At 40.9% G+C, this 12648-nt stretch overlaps 1 protein-coding gene and 1 long non-coding RNA gene across 2 annotated transcripts; both read left to right on the forward strand.

Moving 5' to 3' along the window:
• Positions 1-1310: 1310 nt before the first annotated feature.
• LOC145457943 (uncharacterized) lies at positions 1311-2066 on the forward strand. Its single transcript, XR_013921013.1, has 2 exons — positions 1311-1411; positions 1474-2066. It is a non-coding gene; the product is annotated as an uncharacterized LOC145457943 (long non-coding RNA).
• Positions 2067-8769: 6703 nt separating this feature from the next.
• On the forward strand, positions 8770-11805 carry LOC145456988 (uncharacterized). Its single transcript, XM_080335139.1, has 2 exons — positions 8770-11696; positions 11768-11805. Exon 1 carries the CDS (start codon positions 10654-10656, stop codon positions 11395-11397), a length of 744 nt encoding a protein of 247 aa, XP_080191265.1. The 5' UTR covers positions 8770-10653; the 3' UTR covers positions 11398-11696; positions 11768-11805.
• Positions 11806-12648: the final 843 nt, after the last annotated feature.

Genomic DNA, 12648 nt, shown 5'->3' on the forward strand with positions numbered 1-12648 from the left:
GTGAAAGTGTTGGGTTGCTAACCAAATTTGGTTCAATTCAAAATTTTCAAATTTTTTGTTATTTACTTTCATATGATGAATAGAAACTTTCTTCTCCTGTAGCAATGCAGCTACTGGTTGGAATTGAACCAAATTTGGCGTGTAGGCTTAAATTAGGTAACCTAACAATTTTATCAAGTAGCCAGTGCGATTTGAGAAAAAAAAGTCATTTCGAAGAGCCCTATTGGACACGCAACGCAAACGATGTCACTTTCCTGTAAACAGTCAAATTGAAGCTGGTGAGGGCGCTCTTCTATTTTGTGAATGTAATCGGTGCCGACAACTATTCTACTTGATGGATATTATAGTTATTGCTACACAATGTTTTCAAAATTCGATTCGTATATTAGTATGAAGTAGAATATTTTAGGACAGATATATTTCACTTGGAGTTATGGCACAAAATAGCAACGCATGTTGGTGTTAACCTTCGATATTGAGATGTCCAGACACAAAAATTGTCGACGCCAAATGTTCTGCTTTCGCAACCTGAGCCGCAGTACAAATGCTAGCTGCAAAGGAAAATATTGGCACCATGTGAAAAAAATATGAATTTGGAATCAGTCGAAATTGGTGGCGATCTAATTATAGTTCGTTTTTTCTACAATCTTACTGTATTTTAGGTTTCTCAGTCCAAAAGCCTACCAGCATAGACGGGCAACGCAATCAATCGCTTCACTCTCTCGATGACGATGAAATAGACGCTGGAGAGGAAAGAGACTGCTTGGATGGCCAACCAGATCAGTCCCTCGATGACAGTGAAATTGACATTGGTGAGGATATAGCCACCTCCATCAAATCCACTCCAAATCACAGTCGCGGTGTGTACGATTTTGATTTCCGCAGTGTATAAAGAATTGAAACTATCCTTTTTATCTTACAGGCATATCAGCTCAATTGCAAGCCAGCATGGATGTTGCATTGCGAGCCATGGATGCTAAATTGCAAACTACATTGAAAACCATGGGTCATAGAGTCCTCAACGTTCAACAAGACATCAAGCAAATGTCAAAGAGAGAAAGAAACAGAAAGAAACATGGACTTGATTATGCCACACTTCAAAGTGTCTCTGCCTATCGAACTCGCAGCCGCGTTTCCAATGGAAAGATGGCGAGGAACTCAAAAAGATGGATCAGCTTGTAAAAAGTGATTCTGGGGTATTTGAACAAATTGTAAAAAATACCACTGCCAATTAAGGTGCAGGCGCGTACTAATCTGCACTTTCTTATAAGTGGAAATAATACTCACGACTTCATGAGGCGGACAATGCCAAGACTAATGAAAACTGAATTTGAAAAATGCTGCAGTGTCTTCGGAAGAAAGATTGACAAAATCGATCTGAAAGATACAGTAATTTTTAATAGTGTTCTAGGTATGTTGCTCGATAGAATTTGAAGTATTTTATTCAGTGATGGACTGATTTACCTTAAACAGCTGCAGTCAAGATGAACTTGGCCACAAAAGAATGCACCGAAAACGACGTTGAAGGCTCCATGCGAAGATGGCTTGCCAGCTCCAGAGATCGTGCCGGTGGTTCAAGGTACGGACAAAAGAAGAGTCAAGAGTGCCACAATGCCTCAATCTGAAGCATTGGAGTTACCTTCAACCAGAAAAGCGCGGCGTGTTCATAATATTAATTGTTTCATTCAACTGTGAGCACGCAAAGAGTGTTCCGATTGTATGATAATCCAAGCTACCTTGGCTGTGTGACTATTGACTCTGAACGTTTCTGTGCCAGGACATAACAAGACATTGATATATTGCCAGAGGTGCTCAAGTAGGAGTTATGTTTTACCAAATTTGGAGTGGAAGGAGCAATTTCCAAAACATGTCAGTCAAAACTATTTCAGGTGGAAGTACAAAATGAATTGAGTAGTATCAGAGAGTAGACTTTTTTCAATAGATTACATACTTTTAGCAGTTAATCGGGAAGGCTAATTTCGAAATATGTATCTCTGTAGGCTAATGCAAAATGACTAATTTATGCCTTCACTGTAGATAAAGAGGCTGTTTCATGCTATTGTTTAAACCAGGGCCGGCCAACCCGTGGCCCGTGGGCCACATGTGGCCCGCGAGAAGGTTTTGAGTGGCCCGCGAGGTCATTTCTGAAATTTCTAATATCAAAAACGGATTGCACAGATTGTGAACTTGCAAAGCCAACCAAAAATTTGATTAGTTTGGCCGCAACACTTGAGATGTGATGACTAAAATATCAGTTCCGACGCATTGACAGATCCATCAGCCAGTCACATATTGCTATATATCTTCGCACACTACAATAAAGCAGAATAATTTGCGATAGATTTATCAAAAGTAAAAATTTTCTGCAAGCTTAGCACAACCCGCATGTTGTCACTCGATTCCTTGTTTTTAATATTGTTGCCCTTTTTGTGAAAATGGAAGAACGCCTGATGTATCAGATTGAGTCTAACTATACCAGGGTTGTAATGACTCGAGTCATGACTCGACTCGAGTCAGACTCGAGTCACGATTTTCGGATGACTCGACTCGACTCGAGTCATTTTATCAAAATACGGAAATGACTCGACTCGACTCGAGTCAATCTGTGTATTGACTCGACTTGGACTCAAGTCATTACGCATGACTCGAAGCAAGTCGTTGACTCGAGATTCAGACGGCCAAGACCGACATTTCATTGTAATTTCGAAGCCAACACACTATCGGGATTTCGTTTGTTGGTACTGGTGCTTGAAATTGCGACCAGAAACTGATAAAAGTGAGGAAAATTGATATATTACAAATGCGAACCATTCAATATCACCAAACAGAATTAAAAAGTGGGTTTAGGAAGACTTTAACTGGAAACTGAGCAGTCAACACAATGACTTTGACTCGGACTCGAGTCATAATACCATGACTCGGACTCGATCCTCTGTTCACTGACTTGGACTCGGACTTGACTCGGTGGGAATTGAAAATGACTCGACTTGACTCGAGTCCAAAATATAAAAGTGAGATTGACTTGTGACTCGGAGCCTTGTGACTTGGTTACAACCCTGAACTATACTCGCGATTACGGGACAAAGTGTCGTTCAGCATATGCGACTTTGCGTTTGCGCTCGCAGTAAGATCGTTGACTATGAAACCTAGGCACGGAAAGATTGACGCATGTTGGTCGCAGTTTTCGATATCGATATGTCCATGCGCCGAATAGCCCTCGCAAACTTAGCCCAGCGATATACGGCAGGCCCGCAATATAGTCAAGTGACAATATTATTGACCTATGAACTTCAAAATTTTTTCGCGCTTCGCGCGGTAAGTGGCCCGCGCAGTATTTCGTCAATCGAATGTGGCCCTTTGGCTGAAAAGGTTGGACGGCCCTGGTTTAAACAAACTCATCCTGAAACTACTAGCTACCTTTCAAAATCAAAATTGTAAGGAGTCAGTTTTTCCTTAACTGTCCTCCCAAGTAGAAGTTGGAGCAGTCTAAACACATTTGCTTGAGGAAGTGGTGCAAGCAGGCAAAACCTATTGAAGAATTCTGAAAGAGTAGAAATACTTGGTGAGTTGAGTCGTGTAATTTCTTTGTCGAGTCATACCTTTATGGAAACCTCCCAAATGTATGCTGTACGAATGTTACACTGATTATATTGGATGGTCTTCTGTAGCCGATGTTAATGCTTATTTATTTGCACGGGAGAAATTCCGCGTATCTGCTGTGAAACTAAAAACATGCGTCTATCGTTATGTTGAATCGTGGATTTTGAAGTTGGCTCATCTTGTTAGTGTTGATATCTGATGGCATAGAACGACATTATCCTTCCGTTAGAATTCTCCACGTGTTAAGTTGTAAAATTGGTGAATGTGTGTGTTGCATTCAAAATTATTTACACCCGGAAATTCCCTAGAAAACAAATTGATAATGTACATCTTTGCACTGTTGAGGGTAAGGAGGAATTGCCCACTACCCCTTGCAAACTCTTCACATTCCGAAACTGATCTCTTCCCTGCTGCCTCTTCAGATTTTGAAATTAATATCATGCCTTGACGAAATATTGTTTGAGTTGCATATTGAATGACTACGGTAACCGATTTCAATTGATCAATATGCTTCATATAATAATGATTTCTGTACATATCCTTGCCATGTTTTTTATCATTATTTTCCTTGCTTTATGTGATGCCCTTTTGCACATGGTTTTCCAATTTCTTTATCATGCATTACCTTGCTTCATATGACACTGCCTCTTTGTACATATTCTTGTCATGTCTTTTAGTATTCTTTTGGGTTCCATACTATTACCGAGAATGGACATTACCGAGAATGGTCAATGCCAAGAATCTAGCTTAATGTAGCGGACGTCGATAAATTTATACCTGAGAATCGATACCGAATGTGGCGACGCCGTGACGCGTACACACGACCTGCTCATATGCATAACGTACCTGCATTGCATATATTGCATTCTCGGTTTTGTCCTTCTCGGTAATAGCATTCTTGGTATTGACATGACACCATTATTTTGCTAGCTTGAGGTAACTGCGTCTTTTTTAAGTCTTGCCAATTTTAATAATTTTTTCATCACCTCTTGCCACCTCAAATTACTGCCTCAAATTTTTCAACCAACGTGCGACACCACAAGGTACACTTCTAAAAGGACAAGGGTATAATGTTCTGCCGTGATCCATACATCTTGGTTGTTCATTTGTTGCCACTCACTATCGCCAACTGTATATAGTTTCTCTGCATGTATAAATGTTGCAATATACTGATTGACCCGATGACTGTGTGAATAGATGTTGTTGTATTAGGTTTAGGGGTATGATATTGGTGGATGAGATGGTACAGAAGTAGAAGACAGAGCTAGTGGTCGATTGCGGCGGCGGGCTGTGGCACCTATCCGGCGTCGTAGGGCACCCAAGTGGTACCCTACGTAATACCGACGGATACAGCCGCCAAGATTTTGTGGTTACCAGTTGGTTTCCCTCGTGGTCACCTGCTTTCGACCCGCGTTGGTCCCTTGTTGTTATCAAGTGGCCGTGTTACCTGGGATAGTGATTGTTGCTTCATAATATAAAATGGGAACTAACCGAAAACTATCATTGTACTGATTGCTAAAATGCTAATATATATAACTTTTTACCGAGTCAGGCCGTTAAATCCACATCACTGATGAGAATCGGCATTGTTCCAAACAATATTCCATCGGCAAAACAATAATGCACTAGAATGACACTGAGAGACCAACCAGATCAGTTCATAGGTCAATAATATTGTCACTTGACTATATTGCGGGCCTGCCGTATATCGCTGGGCTAAGTTTGCGAGGGCTATTCGGCGCATGGACATATCGATATCGAAAACTGCGACCAACATGCGTCAATCTTTCCGTGCCTAGGTTTCATAGTCAACGATCTTACTGCGAGCGCAAACGCAAAGTCGCATATGCTGAACGACACTTTGTCCCGTAATCGCGAGTATAGTTCAGGGTTGTAACCAAGTCACAAGGCTCCGAGTCACAAGTCAATCTCACTTTTATATTTTGGACTCGAGTCAAGTCGAGTCATTTTCAATTCCCACCGAGTCAAGTCCGAGTCCAAGTCAGTGAACAGAGGATCGAGTCCGAGTCATGGTATTATGACTCGAGTCCGAGTCAAAGTCATTGTGTTGACTGCTCAGTTTCCAGTTAAAGTCTTCCTAAACCCACTTTTTAACTCTGTTTGGTGATATTGAATGGTTCGCATTTGTAATATATCAATTTTCCTCACTTTTATCAGTTTCTGGTCGCATTTTCAAGCACCAGTACCAACAAACGAAATCCCGATAGTGTGTTGGCTTCGAAATTACAATGAAATGTCGGTCTTGGCCGTCTGAATCTCGAGTCAACGACTTGCTTCGAGTCATGCGTAATGACTTGAGTCCAAGTCGAGTCAATACACAGATTGACTCGAGTCGAGTCGAGTCATTTCCGTATTTTGATAAAATGACTCGAGTCGAGTCGAGTCATCCGAAAATCGTGACTCGAGTCTGACTCGAGTCGAGTCATGACTCGAGTCATTACAACCCTGGTATAGTTAGACTCAATCTGATACATCAGGCGTTCTTCCATTTTCACAAAAAGGGCAACAATATTAAAAACAAGGAATCGAGTGACAACATGCGGGTTGTGCTAAGCTTGCAGAAAATTTTTACCTTTGATAAATCTATCGCAAATTATTCTGCTTTATTGTAGTGTGCGAAGATATATAGCAATATGTGACTGGCTGATGGATCTGTCAATGCGTCGGAACTGATATTTTAGTCATCACATCTCAAGTGTTGCGGCCAAACTAATCAAATTTTTGGTTGGCTTTGCAAGTTCACAATCTGTGCAATCCGTTTTTGATATTAGAAATTTCAGAAATGACCTCGCGGGCCACTCAAAACCTTCTCGCGGGCCACATGTGGCCCACGGGCCACGGGTTGGCCGGCCCTGGTTTAAACAATAGCATGAAACAGCCTCTTTATCTACAGTGAAGGCATAAATTAGTCATTTTGCATTAGCCTACAGAGATACATATTTCGAAATTAGCCTTCCCGATTAACTGCTAAAAGTATGTAATCTATTGAAAAAAGTCTACTCTCTGATACTACTCAATTCATTTTGTACTTCCACCTGAAATAGTTTTGACTGACATGTTTTGGAAATTGCTCCTTCCACTCCAAAATTGGTAAAACATAACTCCTACTTGAGCACCTCTGGCAATATATCAATGTCTTGTTATGTCCTGGCACAGAAACGTTCAGAGTCAATAGTCACACAGCCAAGGTAGCTTGGATTATCATACAATCGGAACACTCTTTGCGTGCTCACAGTTGAATGAAACAATTAATATTATGAACACGCCGCGCTTTTCTGGTTGAAGGTAACTCCAATGCTTCAGATTGAGGCATTGTGGCACTCTTGACTCTTCTTTTGTCCGTACCTTGAACCACCGGCACGATCTCTGGAGCTGGCAAGCCATCTTCGCATGGAGCCTTCAACGTCGTTTTCGGTGCATTCTTTTGTGGCCAAGTTCATCTTGACTGCAGCTGTTTAAGGTAAATCAGTCCATCACTGAATAAAATACTTCAAATTCTATCGAGCAACATACCTGGAACACTATTAAAAATTACTGTATCTTTCAGATCGATTTTGTCAATCTTTCTTCCGAAGACACTGCAGCATTTTTCAAATTCAGTTTTCATTAGTCTTGGCATTGTCCGCCTCATGAAGTCGTGAGTATTATTTCCACCTATAAGAAAGTGCAGATTAGTATTGATGCATACCAGCAGGTATCCAATTTTCGATAGCATAAGCATTCGTCCACATCATAGGATGAAAATGATAGTATTATTATGGAAATGCGATACTTATCCTCCGTTTTCTCGAACAGCACGTTTTAGAAAATAGCATGGTATGGCGCCATCCCCAATATTATAAGGTCCGTAGTTTAGTCGAAGAGCAATACGGAGAAGTTGTATAGGATACGGTGTAAACACTTTGCACGATTAGTAAACGGTAATAGAAATATGGTGGACCGTAAAAATGCCATATTGTGTAGCTTCAATCCTGGAAATTGAAGGCATTACTACACTTGCTTTTATACTTCAACAGGTACTTTATCCAGACAAAAGAACTGATTAATTATAACTCAAAGTATATGATACTTGGAATTGAAACTAAAACATAACACTTTTAAAAGCAGAACACATTTTTCATGCCTTCAGTCCAGAAAATTTCAAAGGCGGTATGCTAAAACAGCACTAAAACTAACAAAAAAGTCAGAGTCCACTTTTCCAGGTTAGGACGTGCCATGGACATGCTAGATTACGATATGACAAGTAAATAATAGATTGCGAATATCAGTTTCAAACGATATGATAGCCATATATACTGTGATGAATTATTTCATATGGGTGAAGGGCGACAATGTGGTGTGAACGCAGGGATATCTAGTTCTAGATATCCCTGTGTGAACGGAATCACGCCAACCCACTACCTAAATTATATCTTCGGTACGTGAAATCATACTGGCAACTCCGTATCCACTGCGCGCGAAGCGCGACGAAAATTTTGGGCTTCACTCAACTTTCATGAAAATTAAATGTTGATGCTAGTAGTATAGTCGATCGCTCGTGAGCGGCTATGGGGTTCTTATGGGCGGGGTGGCACATCGCCGCGAAACCCGGGGTGGCATATCGCGCTTTTAGACCCCCCTCTCGGTCGCACATCGCCATTGGTTCTTATGGGTGCGCTCGCATGTCGCACTTTCGGGTATAGGCATCTCTCGCACATCGCATGGAAAACTCGTGGTGGCACATCGCCCTTTCGGGTAAAGGTATCTCTCGCACGTCGTACTTTCGCATGTCGTGCTTTCGCGTATAGGTTGTGTTGGTGATTCGCCATGTGTTCTTATGGGCGCAGTCGTGAATCATACTTTCAGGCATCTCTCGTGCGGTGTTGAATAGTCACCAACAATAACCGCACAAACGGAAACGTGGCTTGTTGTGAGGATTAAGCAGCGCGACCTATATTTCGAATGACCTGCGTGCGGAATTGTTTCACGGCCAACCGCGCACTATCGTATCGATTATTACACTAATCCAGTCAGCACTATTACATTCAGGAGTATTCAGTATTCAGCAGTGACACAAAAAGCAACCAGCAAATAACCACACTCGTAAATTAACACTTCAAAAAGTGTAAAATAGATTGCAAATCCCGCGATCGCTCACAGGCTAATATTTCGGTACTTAGTTTGTCACAGAGCCGTCGCAGACGGTGATTCGAAAACCAACAATTTGACACTTTCTGGTGGTCGCTATATGTTTTGGCACTTCGAACAGTGGCTGACTTTAGTTGGGCGATAAGAATTATGAGAATATTCAACCAATGTATCAATTTGCCAACTCGAAATGAAACTTACTACACAAACCAAGTTGATTCGTATCTGAATGTGTTAATTCGGTACAATTCTAATTATTTTGAGAAATCTTTTCGTGATCTTTTGAATCGAACGTAACCCGAATATTACTGACGCCGACTTTCAGCCGCATCGAATTATTCGCACATTCCGCGTCACTGTTTTCGCGCTTATAAAATCAATACCAACTATAACTCTTCAAGAATCAAGAATCTCAAGTATGTGCATTACACAGTTATTGTCTTTATTAACTTGAAATCAAACACTTAACAAAAACACGCAACTAATCATTTGCCAACTCTAGTTCCAGTATTGTTGATTGAAAATCCTTGAGTCATTATTATCAAAAATGTTATAGTACCGCATCGGAATCCATTCGCGGGGTGTACTAAAGTTAAATCCAGATAATCCAAAATGAAATATTTGGACTTTGACATAATCTGAATTGAAATAGCCATACCGATCGCTCACGCGGTGAAATTTTAGTAATCAGTTTGTCACAGAACTAGATTTCACTGGTAAGATTTAATAAATACCGACTATCAGAACCATCAGTGTGGGTAACTTGAATAGCAACAAATTGTCACTTATTTCCGACGGGGAAATTCACTAAACCACAGTACATTGTGCGATTTTGAAAAAACAGATGTTTGCGCTTGCGTTTTGATATGTGCGATCCACTAACTACACCCGTTTTGCGAACACGACTTGTTGTGAGGATTACGCGCACGCCCTATATTTAGAATGACCTGCGCGCTGAATTTTTTCCTGTGCAGCTGTTTCGTGCTACAGTATACTGAACTATCGTATCGATTATTACACTAATCCAGTCAGTGCTATAACATCCAGGAGTATTCAGTATTCGGCAGCAACGCGAAAAGAGCGATCTATATTCAGTATTCAGGGGCGACACCAAAATATGCATCAAACATTGTGTATTGAGAAACAGTAGACACATATACATATCATTCTTGTAGCTCTAGAATTCGGGTTAACTAGTCAATCTGCGACCACAAACGGTTAGTTGCTCGGTTTAGAAGTCGGATAAATCGTCTGAACAAGCTCGGTCTGAAATAATCCTTGGCGGAATTCTGTAAAATGGAATCACAGTGATAGTTTATGATTGTGTAGTTTGAAATTCGCCATACCCAATCATTTGTCAGCGAGATAAAGTGTGTATTCAAGAATTTCGATGTCGAATCTGTGTACGCCGAGATAGTGTGAACATCACTTTTCATAGCTGCGACCGCTATAATGCACATTACACCATTCCAGTCCACGCCGTATCCCAGAATCGAGTTGTTTAGTGACGTGAAATCGCATTTTTCGATGCTCACAGCAATTTGATCCGATATGTATACATCAATGATGTCGTGAACCAACTGTTCTATTTCTCCCAAAGCGGGTACATGTAGATTGTGATGGTGACGCAGGTAATTTTCTATAATCATTCGGGTATGAGTTGAGTCCATATTGGGTGGTTATTGCAAAAACTGTAAAATAATTCCTGTTGATTAAGTGATCATGCATTTTGGAATTTGGAAATAAGGTTGTTATAATAAACAAAGTAACACGACGTCGAAAAGGAAGAAGGTGGTGGTAGGAAGTCGTTTTTTTGAATAAATAGGTGGTCATTCAGCTGGTAAATCCCACTTGCTTATTCTGAACATCAACCGGCAATCAGTATACCTCGATTTAGTGTTGATCATGGCTCAGACTCAGTTGAACAGATTTAATAACCTCGGGAATGAAGTGATTTCTTTTGAGCAGCGATTTGAAGAGGATGCGGGTTTTTTGGAAGGTCTTCTACCCGAAGACCTCCTTGCTCCAACGATAGAGGTCGTTGAGTGTGATTCCTCAGTTGAAAACCAACCACCTCACCGCGACATCACACTACAGGCATGGTTGGAATCAGGAGTCGCAGTTGACAAACCGACAACCTCGGCTTCGAACTTAACCCTTCAGGATGAGCCGACGACTTCAGTTGTGTTACCGATCGAGAAACAGCCAACTCCTCGTAAGCCTTTTCCAAAATCTAGAATTCGATCCGCGGCGCCGAGTGAAAAACCGACGAACTCTCGAAGGATATTTTCTGATCTATCAAAACCACAGACCCAGACCGAGAAACCATCAAACTCTAGAAAGCGAGATGTACCCGCGACCTCACCACAAACCAGTCCACCTCCATGTAAAAAGATACGCCTCTCTAAATCGAAACAAAAACTCGTAAAAGGGAGTGGAGATAGAAAACAGTCGAGGGTGAGACGACAGGAAGAGAAAATATGTCTGTACACTGCCAATAAAATTCGAGATCATCTCAAGACTCTTGATGCGATCAGACCACACCTAGGGATTATTCTAGGTTTCATTGATTCCCTTACGGAAAAGAAGAAGCCTTCCATCCGGAAAATCCTTGTTGAAATAAAAAAAACTATTGGCATCGGCTATTGAACGCAGTGATTTTGAACAGATTCAGAATCAATTGAACGATGCAACTGAACAATACCTGAACCAACTCTTACCAATTAGAAATACCTTGAAATATGATTTGTGATTCAGTGTATTGCCTTGATTTTTTGCATGTAAATGTTCATGTGTTTGTGTTTGAAATTACAGATAATAGGCTTACAAACGATCTGAAATCGTGAACACTAGATTAATCCTGAAGCAGTCAAATCGGTCTTCTCCACCTGATCGTTGTGGCGAGACGAGGTGAAATCTGCACTCGTGGATATATTATCAATACACGTGTAAGTATACAGTGATCTAATTCAAAACTAAAGTTTGTGCTAACCTGATGTTTTTTGTTTCGTCGAAGCAGATACAGTCAAGTACAATCTCGGGTCATATTGCATCGGTAAGCTCTGTTTTACTACCACAATGTGGTGAATATAATTTAAGGATGGTTGTTTCTTTGTTTACCAGATGAAAAGTGATCAAGATTTCAAAGAAAAAGATAAGTAGGTATTACTATTTCGTTAATTAGCAGGAGTGTGAAATTAAAATCGAATACAATGTTACAGATGAGTCGACGACGGGTAAATCACGAGGACGAGAATGAGCCACCAGAGATCGACGACCAACAGCAAGAAATTACATCTCAGAACTATCACGCGGCGAAATCGTATGTAGTGAACAGTAGCCGTGTGTATAAAATTCGCGACTTGAACAGTATGTGGGTAGGTGTTTTCCAAGATACCCAATCGATATGTCTGATCAACCCGCAGTTATATGAATATCCTACCGACGGCATGTTGATTGGTTGTGCTGGTATTAAACTACCGACATGGCTTACAAAATCAAAATGCGTCCTGACAATGTTGCGTCGAAAAAACGGTACGAGACACAATGACAATCTGTGTGCTTTTCGCTGTATTGGTCACTCACTAGGAAAAGATACCAAATATTTGACTCAACAGTTCACTTCGGTGTATGGTGTAAATGTAGAATCTGGTGTGACTCTTGACATGTTGGACGATATCGAGGACTTGTTTAATGTTGCCATATTCGTATACACCAAGACCGAGGGTAAAGCCAGCGCTCTCCGTCGTAGTACGTCTGAAGCGAAACCTGTGTACTTACATTTAGAAAGCAACCATTTCTGTCTAATTACTGATATATTCCGTTACGCTGAGAGCTATCAATGTGATGTTTGCGAAAGATTTTTCAATTTGCGGTATGAATTGACCAGACATAAATGTA

Source organism: Botryllus schlosseri, chromosome 15 (genome assembly GCF_051294905.1).
Source record: "Botryllus schlosseri isolate E-star chromosome 15, Bs_hap1, whole genome shotgun sequence".
Classification (NCBI taxonomy): domain Eukaryota; kingdom Metazoa; phylum Chordata; class Ascidiacea; order Stolidobranchia; family Styelidae; genus Botryllus; species Botryllus schlosseri.

Coding starts and splice junctions, on each gene's coding strand:
- LOC145456988 (XM_080335139.1), top strand. CDS start 10,654: ATGGCTCAGACTCAGTTGAACAGATTTAATAACCTCGGGAATGAAGTG.